General features: G+C 53.2%; 1 protein-coding gene across 3 annotated transcripts; it reads right to left on the reverse strand.

The window, feature by feature from the left end:
• Nucleotides 1-1,832: 1,832 nt before the first annotated feature.
• Nucleotides 1,833-11,283, reverse strand: KPTN (kaptin, actin binding protein). Of its 3 annotated transcripts, XM_030796988.1 has the most exons (13): nt 11,236-11,283; nt 10,892-11,042; nt 10,464-10,546; nt 10,257-10,341; nt 10,123-10,177; nt 7,629-7,704; nt 7,431-7,504; nt 6,969-7,078; nt 6,534-6,611; nt 4,397-4,472; nt 3,494-3,629; nt 3,221-3,403; nt 1,833-2,236 (listed from the first exon to the last, which is right to left on the reverse strand). In XM_030796988.1, exons 9-13 carry the CDS (start codon nt 6,598-6,600, stop codon nt 2,108-2,110), a joined length of 591 nt encoding a protein of 196 aa, XP_030652848.1. In that variant the 5' UTR covers nt 6,601-6,611; nt 6,969-7,078; nt 7,431-7,504; nt 7,629-7,704; nt 10,123-10,177; nt 10,257-10,341; nt 10,464-10,546; nt 10,892-11,042; nt 11,236-11,283; the 3' UTR covers nt 1,833-2,107. The 3 variants fall into 3 exon arrangements, with proteins under 3 accessions (XP_030652848.1, XP_030652846.1, XP_030652847.1); XM_030796986.1 differs by lacking the exon at nt 11,236-11,283 and having other exon boundaries at nt 10,892-11,231; XM_030796987.1 differs by lacking the exons at nt 10,257-10,341; nt 10,464-10,546; nt 11,236-11,283 and having other exon boundaries at nt 10,892-11,207.
• Between the last annotated feature and the right edge of the window lie 1,468 nt (nt 11,284-12,751).

The raw sequence follows: 12,751 nt of genomic DNA on the forward strand, positions 1-12,751 counted from the left end.
GGTGGAGGCTGCAGTGAGCTGAGATCATGCCACTGCACTCTAGCCTAGGCGACAGAGTGAGACTCCATCTCCAAAAAAAAAAAGAAAAAAAAAAGAAATGAACTGCAAAGGGCCAGGCAGGTGGCCTGGACTCCTGAAGACACAAACTCACGCGCCTTGCGATGGGCCCACACACATACCCCCACGCAAGCACACACCTCTGCAAGGCACACCAGCACTACACCCACCCCCAATCCCGCTCCCCCCGACAGGGGGTGATGGCGTGTGAGTTGGTGTGGAGTGCTCCTTCTCTACAGGTGGACAGTGGGAGGGAGGGGGCCTTGCTCGTGCCACCAGTCCTGCCCACTGCCAGTCCTGGCTGGACACCATGAGGCCTGCTGCCAGGGGAGGGAGAGGATCCGGCTCCCTGCAACTTCCCATGCCTGGGCCTGGCTTCTGGGAAAGAGGGTAAAGACAGGGGTGGCCAGGAGTTGCTGAGCTCCTAACGCCCATAAACGCTCGGTAGAGAACTGGTGGCTGGGTCTTCCCTGTCAGTGCTGGTGGTCAGACTTCTGAGTGGACCTCCATAGCGGGAGGTAGACAGATGGCCAAAATGACTACGGTGTCTGCCTCTCCCCTGAATCCCCAGGAAGCAGGTGTTCTGCCCAACCCCTGCCCCCAGCCTGGATACGGCCCAGGGAATGATCATCCCCCAACCCTGCTGACCCAGATTCTATTCCTGGTCTGCAGTGGAGGGAGGACAAGACTTCCATCGTTCCCGCCCTCCACTGGTCCTAGAGACACAGGCCTCTGATTCCTTCTCCTGGTAATACAGAATGGAGCACAGGAGGCCGGGCTCAGTGACTCACGCCTGTCATTCCAGCACTTTGGGAGGCCGAGGAGGGCAGATCACCTGAGGTCAGGAGTTTGAGACCAGCCTGGCCAACATGGTGAAACCCTGTCCCTACTAAAAATACAAAAAAATTAGCCGGGCATGGTGGCGTACGCTTGTAATCCCAGCTACTCAGGAGGCTGAGGCAGCAGAATCGCTTGAACCGGGAGGCGGAGGTTGCAGTGAGCCGAGATCGCGCCGCTGCACTCCAGCCAGTGCCTCAGAATGAGACTCTCTCTCACACACAGACAAAAGACCACAGGCAAGGCAACTCCTACCACCACAGGCTGGGAGAATCAGGCTTGTCTCCCACTCCCTGGGCCCCCAACCCCCTAGGCTTTTTAGATTAGGTCTAAGCTTAGCCTTTTCCAGCATGGTCTGGCCTGGGTCTTCTCCCTAGGTCTTGCCTCAGTGCTCTCCACTGGGAACTAAGCTAACTTTCTGCTGGGGTTTAACCCTGGCCCCTTGCACAGGGTCTGGCCATAGCAATTTTTTGTTGGGGTCCAACCTCAGCATTATTCATAGGGAGTCTAGCCTCAGACCCTCTGCTACAAATGGACCACTGCTTTCCCACAGCAGCCCCTTCTACCCACAAGTTTTCCTCTAAACGCTCAAGCTCCTTGCCGTTCCACTGGGATCTACCCTTAGATCTAGATCTTTCCACTGGGGTCTCATGTCAGCCCTCTCCACTAGGGTCTAACCTCAGCTCTTTCCCTTCTAGTTTACGTAGTCTGTTCCACAGTGGTTTAACTTTAGCCTTTCTGCTAAGGTGTCACCTCATTTCTTTCTCTTGGGTTCTACCCTGGGATCTAAACTCCATCCTGTATCTGGGTCTAGCCTTGCATTCCCTCTCCCCCAAATCCCTCTCCCTCAATTCCTCTGGGTGAATCCAGCATCCAACACAGAGCCAGGCATACAGCAGGTGCTCACCAAATGCTTGCCGAAAAAAAGAATCGAGACAACTGGGAAATGCTGTTCTTCTGGACTTATAAATAACCATCAGGCGGCCAGTTCTCATCCAGAGTGGACAGGGTGGAATGGGATCATCCCCGCTTTCAAATAGGGACATTGAGGCCCAGAGAGAGCAGTGGGTTAGCTGGGGTCCCAGGGCACAGCTTCACCACCCTGGGGAGGTCTGGGAAGAGCATCCTGTCCTTCAGGACACGCCCCACCAGCGGCTGGAGGTGAGCATGCCATGAGTCGCCCCAGGTCTGGGAAGAGTGGGTGCATGGGTGCTTAAGAGGCTGCGTTCTCAGCAGGCCCTGCACCTGCCCCGTCCTCCAACCCCTGTAGTCGACGTCTCCTCTGCTCCACTTGATGTCGAAGCCGGGTCAAGACCAGCTCCGAGGCCTGAATCAGGCTGTGCTGTGGGGAACAAGAGAATGAGGGGGATGGAGCTGAGGAAGAGCTGCAGGGGCACAGGTTAGACCACAGTGGGACCGTCTGGAGTGAAGCAACTCCAAAGTCCAGGAGCTCGGCCCAGGTGGGAGGGCAGAGGGCAGACCACAGTGTGTGGGATGGGAATGGGCCTCTGTGACGGGGTGAAGGGGAGTGGCCTTAAACGAATTTCTAGTGGGAGGGACAAAGCCTAGACCCAAATGTAAGGAAGTGAGATTAGAAGGAATATAAAATTTAGCCAGGCTTGGTGGCAGGTGCCTGTCATCCCAGCTACTCGGGAGGCTGAGGCAGGACAATCAGTTGAACCCGGAAGGTGGAGGTTGCAGTGAACTGAGATCACACCACTGCACACCAGCCTGGGAAACTGCACTCCAGCCTGGGAAACAGGGCAAGACTCTGTCTCAAAAACAAACAAACAAACGAAAAAAACAAAACAAAAAAAGGCTGGGGTGTGGTAGCTCACACCTGTAATCCTAGCACTTTGGGAGGCTGAGGTGGGCGGATGGCTTGAAGCCAGAAGTTCGAGACCAACCTGGGCAACATGGTGAAACCCCATCTCTACTAAAAATACAAAAATTAGCTGGGCGTGGTGGCGTGCATCTGTAATCCCAGCTGCTTGAGAGGCTGAGGCATGAGAATTGTGTTTGAATCTGGGAGGTGGAGGTTGCAGTGAGCTGAGATCAAGTCACTGCACTACAACCTGGGTGACAAAGCAAGACTCTGTCTCAAAAAATAAAATAATAAATAAATAAATAAATCTCCTTCACCAGGCCAGTGCCCCCACCCCAGCTGCTGTGAGTGCTCACAGCTGCCCCTTTCTCCTGGGAGTTGTCCTGGCTGGCAGGAACTGCCTCCCCGAAATGAGTTCCTCCCTCCCCCAGGAGGGGGCTTGCACCCCCTGCCTGAAACTGCTGAGGTCGACTCCCCTCCCACCCCAAGAGCTGGGGTTACCTGCAGGATGTGCACGCCCTTCAGGGAGACCACGGCAAGCTCCTGCAGCCCATCCCCGGTCAGGTCCACGTGAGCCATGGCCAGCAGGGGACTGGAGAAGCTCCGCTGCCACAGCAGGCGGAACCCATGCTGGGCCTCAGGAAGCCCCGACTCTGGGCCCTGGTACTTATAACACAGCAGTTCCTGCAGGGGTGAAGAATCAGGTCACACAGGTTGATGGGGGGGACAGTGGAGGGAGGCCGGTGGGTAGTGACTCCAACTGTCAGGTCCCACCTGTCCATAGGTGGCCACCAGGACTTCTGGCCGCCCATCCAAATCCACATCGGTGACCAGGCCGCAGAGGACACTGTCAAACTGGTCACTGCCGGGCAGGAGAAGCTGGTCTTCAAGACCCCGGTTCAGCAGGTCCCTGAGGGTCCAAAATGCAGCAGATAGACTGGGGTCAGTTTGCAGTGCCCAGCACCCTTGGCGGACACTAAGCTGGGTACCGGTACTGCTTCCCTTCTCAGGCCTAGATAAACTGGTCCTCCGGAAGCCTAGACATCATCATCTCAGATTTGGCCATATTCATAGACCCAGCAAGGGGTCAACCTGTGCACTCAAGCCCTTCACCTCGGGGACTATCTCACTCCCAAATGGAAAGCCACAGCGTCCCATCTGGGGATTCAGACACACGTGTCCTCAATCTAGACACCCACGCTGCCTTCATGGAGCCCGAAGAGGGCTTGGCCCTGGCCTGGACACCTTCACCACCCCTAGAGGGGTGCCAGAGCTGGCTATAGTTGCTTCCGAGAGCTGACTGGGAAATGTTCCCATGTAATCATGTTCATGGTTTGAAAGCCACCGTGGTGGGAGTATTTACACTTTGGAAACTCTGGTAAATGCTACATACCTGGGCATTCCTCGTGCATAGCCAGTGATTAACCATTTGCCAGCACACCTAGGACATCCACTCCAGGGGGCAAGGGCACCTCTGCTCCCAACCCCCAGCCTCAACATATTCCCTACAAGTCTAGAGTTCAATATTCACAGCCCCCGCCCCTGGGTCACAAGTATCTTTACTTGTCCAGCTCTGGGTAATCCACCCAGAGGAACTTACTGTGGAGAATGACAAGGTTAGACCACAGTGTAAAGAAACAAGGTTAGACCACACCCATGTGTCTCAGGCCCCCTCACCGATATACCACTGCTGGCTCCAACATGCTGGCCACGAGCACGCTGTACTCATCTTGTGGTGGCCTGTCCTTGGTCTCTGGAGAAGAAACATGAATGGTAATCCCAGCACTTTGGGAGGCCAAGGCGGGTGGATCAGCTGAGGTCAGGAGTTCGAGACCAGCCTGGTCAACATGATAAAACCCCGCCTCTACTAAAAATACAAAAATTAGCCGGGCATGGTGGTGGGCGCCTGTAATGCCAGCTACTCAGGAGGCTGAGGCAGGAGACTCACTTGAACCTGGGAGGTGGAGGTTGGAGTGAGCCAAGATTGCACCACTGCACTCCAGCCTGGGTGACAGAGTGAGACTCTGTCTCAGAAAAAGAAAGAAAAAAGAAACATGAATGAAGAGGGGAATGGTTTTGTGGGGAAAGGTTCCAGGCTCCTCGTCATACCCCAGACCCCTTTAATGAGAGACATGCAGGTTAGATCTCAGGAAAAAGTCTTGAGGTTGTGTTACAGAGGGAGGGTTAGAGATTGGCCCATGAGACAATTATAAGTCAGACACCAGAAGGAGAAATAGGTGTTAGATGATGGTTTAAAAAGTCTGAGGTTCCGGGTGTGGTGGCTCATATAATCCGAGCACTTTGGGAGGCTGAGGCAGGTGGATTGCCTGAGGTCAGGAGTTCGAGACTAGCCTGGCCAACATGGTGAAACCCTGTCTACTAAAAACACAAAAATTAGCCTGGCGTGATGGCATACACTTGTAATCCCAGCTACTCAGGAGGCTGAGGCAGGAGAATTGCTTGAACCTGGGAGGTGGAGGTGATAGTGAGCCGAGACTGTGCCACTGCACTCCAGCCTGACTGAGACTCTGTCTGGAAAAAAAAAAAAAAAAGACATTTGTGCATGTATGTTTACAGCAGCCCAGTTCACAACTGCAAAGATGTGGAACTAACCTAAGTGGCCATTGACTAATGAGTGGAGAAAGAAAATGTGGTATATATACACCATGGAGTACTACTCAAGTCATAAAAAGGAATGAAATGTCTTTTGCAGCAACTTAGATGGAACTGGAGACCATTATTCTAAGTGCAGTAACATAGGAGTGAAAACCAAAAAATGTATGTTCTCACAGAAGAGGGACTAAGCTATGAGTATGCAAAGGCATACAGAGTGTATAATGGGGTTTCGAGATTCAGAAGCAGGAAGGTGGGAGCGGGTGTGGGATAAAAGCTACACATTAGGTACAATGGACACTACTTGGGTGATGGGTGTGCTAAAATCTCAGAATCCATCACTATAGAATTCATCCATGCAACCAAAACTACTTGTGTCCCCAAAGTGATTGAAATAATTTTTTTTTTCTTTTTTGAGATGGAGTCTGTCTCTGCCGCCCAGGCTGGAGGGCAGTGGTGAGATCTCAGCTCAATGCCACTTCCACACTCCTGCCTCAGCCTTCCGAGTAGCTGGGATTACAGGTGCCTGCCACCACGCTCCGCTAATTTTTGTATTTTTAGTAGAGACGGGGTTTCACCATGTTGGTCAGGCTGGTCTTGAACTCCCGACCTCAGGTGATCTGTCACTTCAGCCTCCCAAAGTGCTGGGATTACTGTGCCTAGTCAAAACTTTTTTTAAAAAAGCAAGATGCCAGTCAGGGACAGACCTCAGTAAAGGAGCAGGAATGATCAACATATGGAGGGAAAAGGCTAGACTCTGAGTGGTTGGACAGCGGTGTGTCCAGGAGCATAGCCGGGAGCTAGACTGCAACAAGAGACACAGTGAAGGGGCCACAGAGCGGGGTGAGGAAGTACCGATGTGAGACGTGCAAGTTAGGGTACAGAGGGAGAGGTGGACGCTCAGCCCCAGGGTACGGGGCTAAGGTTACACCAAAGTGAGGAGAACTATGGACCCTAACAGAAAAGATATGGGTTAGGCCCCATGTGCCAGTCCTGGAAGTTAAATTCACAAGAGGGGAGGGGAGGGGAGGGAAGAGGTGCACTGTAGCTCAAGACCTGGAGTGGGGGATCCAGGAGAGAGGGACTGGGGGCTGCACACTTTGGGAGAGGGGTGCAAATCTGGGTAGGAGGACCCAAGGACGCAGAGTTGCCTCTTCCCTCCCACCCGCTCTCTCCCCATCCCCTCAAACCCAGCGCTCACCCTTGGCGGCCGAGAGGCTGAACACGATCACTCGGGAGATGGGGCCGTCCTGCAGGACCGACCACATCTGCAGAACCTCTGTGTGGAGAGCGAGGATTCAGAGCCCCAACCCCATCCCGGTCCCGCCCCCAACCCTGAAACAGCCGCCTTTCCGCCCCCACCGTTCAGCCCCACCCTAGCCCCGCCCCTCTGCAGCCCTCAACCCCACCCTAGCCCCGCCCCCAAGCCCCACCCTCATCCCTTCCCCCCCTTCCCCTACCTCACCCAGCTCCAGCCCTCGGCCCCACCCTAGCCCCACCTGGCAAGCCCCACCCTCATCCCTCAACCCCCTTACCCTCCTCCCCTACCCCACCCAGCTCCAGCCTTCAGCCCCACCCTGGCCCCGCCCTCTAGCCCTCAACCCCACCCCTTACCCTGCCTCACCGCCGCCCTCACCTCGACTCCGCTGGTCCACGTGGGTGACACGGACATAACCACTCTGACAGCCCAGAGCTGAGAGGCGCCGGGACGTGCCGGGGAGGTTGTGGACGTCCAGCCAGAGGACGCTGGCGGGCGGGTGGATGGACAGGACGGAGGGCCATTGTTGGGCCCAGCCCCGCCCCTCTGCCTCCCCAGGGGCAGCCGCCCCTCCCTGTAGCCCTGGGACCCTGCTGCATGATTCCTCCTGGATAATCCCCACCGCCCAATTCCTCTGGGGTCAATTCTCACCACCCGAGGGCTGAGTCCACCTCTTGTTTGCTCTGGGGTCACCCCTGCTGATCAATTTCTCTGAAGTCATGCCATGGACTGATTTTTCTGAGCTCCTCCCCGGTGATCAATTTCTCTAAGGTCTCACTGCCCGATTTCTCTGAAGTCAGTGCCCCAGTCCCCAGTGGCCTCTTTCGGGGCCTCTCCTACCTACTAGTCAGGTTCGTCAGCTCTGGGAAGAGGTTTTCCACGGGCTGTTCCTCAAACTGATGCAGCCCCTCGTTCTGGGGAAACCAAGACCCACCCCACCCCCGCTTAAGTCAGCCGTCAGCTTCACACATATACCCACCCAGCGCCAGCCCACAGTGAACCCCACAGGGCTCTGCCTAGCACGCCTCCCCACCTCACCTCCTTGTAGAGATGAATGGCCGGGTCGTTCCCACTCAAGAGAAACACGGTCTCAAGTTGATCCCCGACCTGGACCCTGAAAGCAGAGAAATCTAGAATCCAAGGTAGTGGAATCTACATGGTCTGAGAACCAGAACTCTCCTCTTGCAAAAACCCCTGCCTGTTGAGAACCTTAACATTCTGGGATCCAGACACTAGATCCAGGGTTAGAATCTCAGGGCTCAAGCTCCTGAGTACTGTATCTCCTTGAAATACATTAACTGCAGAAACGAGCCCTCATAGAATCTCAAAATCAAGGAATGTACCTCCCAATCTCAGAATTGCGGGAACATGGCTTGCTAGAACCTCCCGCTCTTAGAGCCCGCATCTACTCCTACCTTCGCTCTGTGGATTCAGGAATGGAATGTGGAACTCTAGAATGAACTGCAGAACCTTAGAAAGCTAGGACCTCTTCAATCTGAAACCCCGGTGTTCTAGAAGTGCTGTTTTCTGTCTCCTTAGAAATACAAGAACTTCAGGCCAGGCGCAGTGGCTCACGCTTGTAATCCCAGCACTTTGGGAGGCTGAGGCGGGCGGATCACGAGGTCAGGAGATAGAGACCACAGTGAAACCCCGTCTGTACTAAAAATACAAAAAATTAGCCGGGCGTGGTGGCAGGCGCCTGTAGTCCCAGCTACTCGGAGAGGCTGAGGCAGGAGAATGGCGTGAACCCGGGAGGCGGAGTTTGCAGTGAGCAGAGATTGTGCCACTGCACTCCAGCCTGGGCGACAGAGAGCGAGACTCCGTCTAAAAAAAAAAAAAAAGAAATACAAGAACTTCTAGAATTTGCCATCACAGATTTCAGATTCATGAAATGATAGAATATCCAAATCCTAGCAAGGAGAACATTAGTGCAATTAGAATCTTCAGTTTTGGGGACTCTCACCTGTTAGACCAGAGATTGGCCAACTATGACCTGCAGACCAAATCCAACCCACCAACTGTTTTTGTAAATAAAGTTTTATTGGAACACAGCCACATCCATTCATTTACAGTGTCAATGGCTGCTTTCTGGCTACAATGGCAAAGTGAGTAGTTGTGACAGACTAGCCCTCAAAACCTAATATTTACTATCTGGACCTCTACCAAAAAAAGTTTGCCAATCCCTGTTCTAGACCATCTGTGTTCTGGAATGGAATCTGGAACTCTAGAATGGAACACACACACTTTGGGGTTCTAGCACCTTGGTATTCTAGATGGTCTATGTTCTATCCCCTTGAAAGATGAGAATGTCAGGACTTTATCATTACAGAACCTCAGAAGATTCTGGCTTCTATCATACTGTAGAATATTCAAATGTTGGAATCTTAGAGCCTACGACTCTAGAAAACTTAGCATCTCTGATCTTGGAACGTCAGACTCTAGAACATTAGAATCTGGGAATTCTAGATGTGCAGAATTCCCAGAATTCACAGGTGCTCCATCAACTCTCTCAGATTATCTAGTTCAGGAATGGCAGTGTGGTGGCCCCTTGGCCATCTGGTCCATGGCCACCTTAAAAGCATGATGCTTGGGCCGGGCGTGGTGGCTCACACCTGTAATCCCAGCACTTTGGGAGGCCAAGGCGGGCGGATCACCTGAGGTCAGGAGTTCGAGACTAGCCTGGCCAACATAGTATAGATAGGTTTCTATCTATACTAAAAATACAAAAATTAGCCGGGCATGGTGGCGTGAGCCTATAATCCTAGCTACTCAGGAGGCTGAGGCAGGAGAATCACTTGAACCAGGGAGGTAGAGGTTGCAGAGATCGAGCCACTGCACTCCAGCCTGGCAACAGAGTGAGAGTCTATCTCAAAAAAAAAAAAAAAAAAAGCACAATGCTTTAAAAAACAAACGTAGAATCTGATTGTCTATGGACAAGTTCGTGGTCTCCAGTTAGCTACAGCTTTCCAACCTCAGCTGCATATGCGTGTGTGCACATCTGCACCCTGTTATATTACACTTGTGCTTTCCATTCTCATGTGACCTCTCTGGTCCCCAAAGGCATTTTAGTTTAATTTAATTTAATTTATTTATTTTTGAGACAGTTTTGCTCTTGTCACCCAGGCTGGAGTGCTGTGGTGCAATCTTGGCTCACTGCAACCTCCGCCTCCCGGGTTCAAGTGATTCTCCTGCCTCAGCCTCCTGAGTAGCTGGGATTACAGGCACACACCACCATGCCCAGCTAATTTTTGTATTTTTAGTAGAGACGGGGTTTCACCATGTTGGCCAGGCTGGTCTCGAACTCCTGACCTCAGGTGATCTGTCCGCCTCAGCCTCTCAAAGTGCTGGGATTACAGGTGTAAGCCACCGTGCCCGGCTGGCATTTTAGTTTTCAATCCCTAATCTAGTACAACCTCTTTATTTTCCAGAAGGGGAAACAGACTACAGGGGTCTGTAAGTAAAGAAGGGGTTCGAGAAGCCAGGGTTTCTACATTTACAGTGGGGTGGGCATCGATGCGCAGGGGACACTCACTCTGCATGGCACAGCTGGAACGGAGTGAACTGGAGCTCCAGGTTCAGGCAGCTCTCTGTAGGGAGGGCACAGGCAGGTTAGCATGGGGGACCTGCTGGGGACCCTCTCCCTCCTCCCGTCCACGCCTCACTCACGGGCAATGGAGTCAAGGTTGTACTCAGAGCCGGGCTCGTAGTCGCAGTAAATATTCAGGAAGGGGCTGCCCTTGTCCCCTGAATCCTGGGGGAGGACACGGGGTTCAGGGGAGGGCAGGGGTGGCAGGAGGGATCCGGGGCGGCTCAGTGGAACTCACCATGTGTGTAAGGAGGAGGGCGAAGGGAGGTGGAGGGGGCTCTAGGTACCTTGATGAACGTGATCCCCACAACCAGACCCCGCTTGGGGGGTGACTTGTTGAAAGTGTCGATGGAGACAATCTCTGCGTCCACTGGGAGGGGAGAGTTCTAAGTTCAGTGTCAGGCAGACTCATGAATCCAGTCTCCCAAACATGGTGAGCTCTGGCTACCGCAATGATCATGCCCTCTGGTTTGAGTTCTGACCACCATCACCTGACCTCTGTTCCCTGGGTACTAGGGATCCTGACCTGTAAGTCTGAAGAATCCTGAAACCCTAGGCTCATCCAGGCCCCAACTATGCCTGCCCCCTGATCCCAGTGACCCCCTTAAAACCACCCGATCCCATTCTTCCAGCACGGTGACCCGGCTCAGACAGAGCCTCAGAAGCCTTCTCAACACCACGTTCCAGGCCCCCCCAGCACCATAGCGCCACCCACCGGGAATGTAGTTGAACTGCAGCTCCTTGGCCACTGGCCGGATTTTCTGTCGGAGGTCTTGGTAGCGGAAGCCGAGCACCTTGCCTTTAAGGGTGGCGGCCAGCAGCTCCCCGCGCTCGCCGGCGCCGCCTGCCAGCCCGTACACATTGCTCTGCGACGAGAAGCGCGTGAAGCTATCCTCGCGCAACGGACAAGGCCCCGCGGCCACGGCCGCCTCCCCCATCACGCCCCTCAGTTAAGCACCCTCTCCGCAGCCCCCGCCGCGACCCGCACTACCCAACCTGCGACTCTCTAAGCGACCTGAACCGCCGGGTGCCCGGCCGTTGCGCAGGTTGATGACGTACGGAAGCTGCCGGCGTTGCCCTCTCCCAAGATGGCGGCCAGATCGCCTGCTCGGGCCTCCCAGGCGACTTTGCCCCACTGCGCTTGCGCACTCTTCTCCTTTCCATTTCTGGACCAAGGGGCTGCCATAAGGAGTCTGTGACTAGAGATGGGAGGTGTTGGCCACGGCCTGTCCCTGTATGCTGTGTGGAAGGTCAAATCATCATCATCATAAAACTTAATATTACCCTTATGTGCCAGGAACTACATAAGTGCATTCCATCTAATAATTTATTAAAAATTCGCAAGGGGGTGGAGGTAGGTACTTAAATCCATTTTAGAGATGAAGGAATTGAGGCACAGAGGGGTAAAGTAACTTGCCTAAGATCATACAGCTAGTAACGAGCGGTCAGTACTGGAAACCAAACAAGGTAACTCCACAGTTCACCATTTTTTTTTTTGAGACGGAGTCTTGCTCTATCACCCTGGAGTGCAGTGGTGCAATCTCGGCTCACTGCAACCTCTGCCTCCTGGGTTCAAGCGATTCTCCTGCCTCAGCCTCCCGAGCAGCTGGGATTACAGGCACCACCACACCTGGCTAGTTTTTCTATTTTTAGTAGAGATGGAGTTTCGCCATGTTGCCCAGGCTGGTCTCGAACTCCTGACCTCAGGTGATCTGCCCACCTCTGCCTCCCAAAGTGCTAGGATTATAGGTGTGATCCCCCTTGCCTGGCCCATAGTTCATAATCTTAACAGTATCATCTTTAAAATAATACATTCTTCTTGCCCCCAAGGAAAAATGATCCAGCTATAATAACCAACTCCTTTACCAAACACTTACTTGGTGACAGTCATGCTGGCTCTGATAATCTGATTCCTCACAACTGTTCTGCAAGGGCCTACTGTTACCCTCCCTGCCGGTTCACTTACTCAGGATTCATTGAGCTTTTACTGTGTGCCTGGACGTCCTTTGCAAATCTGTCTCACTAATCTTTGCAAGAAAGAAACCTCTGCAAGAGGTTTATTATCCGAGTTTACAGAGAAAGAAATGGAGGCTCAGAAAGAGTAGTAAGTCCACTGACTGATATGCTAGTAAGTGGTGGGGACAGGATGTAAACCAGGTGTTTCCAACTCCGGGGCCTTCAGGGGTTCCTGTCTGTGCTTCTTTGTCTCTAGAAGGCCATGGAGGTTTGGGTACTCTGTGCACATATGTGTATCATTTCCAGAAGACATGGGTTGGCCAGCTCTCCTGGACACCTCGAGCACACGCAGACTGCAAGCTCCATGAAGGCAGCAGCTGATGTCCCTTGATCATGGCCTTATCGCCTGTACCTGGACCACAAGGCCTGACACAAAGCAGGCATTCAGAAAATGTGTGTCAAAAATCACAAACTATGTGCTGAACATGTAAGAGACAGCTCTTACATGATGGAAAGTTCTCAAAGGCAGACTGGATAACGGAGGTGGCAAGGAATTTGTGATGATTCCAGATTTCTGGATGTGGAGAGTAGAAGTTCCCAGAGGGCAGTCTGGGAATGC

This window comes from Nomascus leucogenys, chromosome 17 (assembly GCF_006542625.1).
Source record: "Nomascus leucogenys isolate Asia chromosome 17, Asia_NLE_v1, whole genome shotgun sequence".
In the NCBI taxonomy this organism is placed as follows: Eukaryota; Metazoa; Chordata; class Mammalia; order Primates; family Hylobatidae; genus Nomascus; species Nomascus leucogenys.

Excerpts from the sequence above, each read along its gene's own strand:
- KPTN (XM_030796986.1), bottom strand. The coding sequence starts at position 11,114 with ATGGGGGAGGCGGCCGTGGCCGCGGGGCCTTGTCCGTTGCGCGAGGAT. Across the intron at positions 10,342-10,463 it reads TGGGGATCACGTTCATCAAG|GATTCAGGGGACAAGGGCAG; the intron begins GTACCTAGAGCC and ends GTCCTCCCCCAG. Across the intron at positions 4,473-6,533 it reads CAGCCTCTCGGCCGCCAAGG|AGACCAAGGACAGGCCACCA; the intron begins GTGAGCGCTGGG and ends TTTCTTCTCCAG.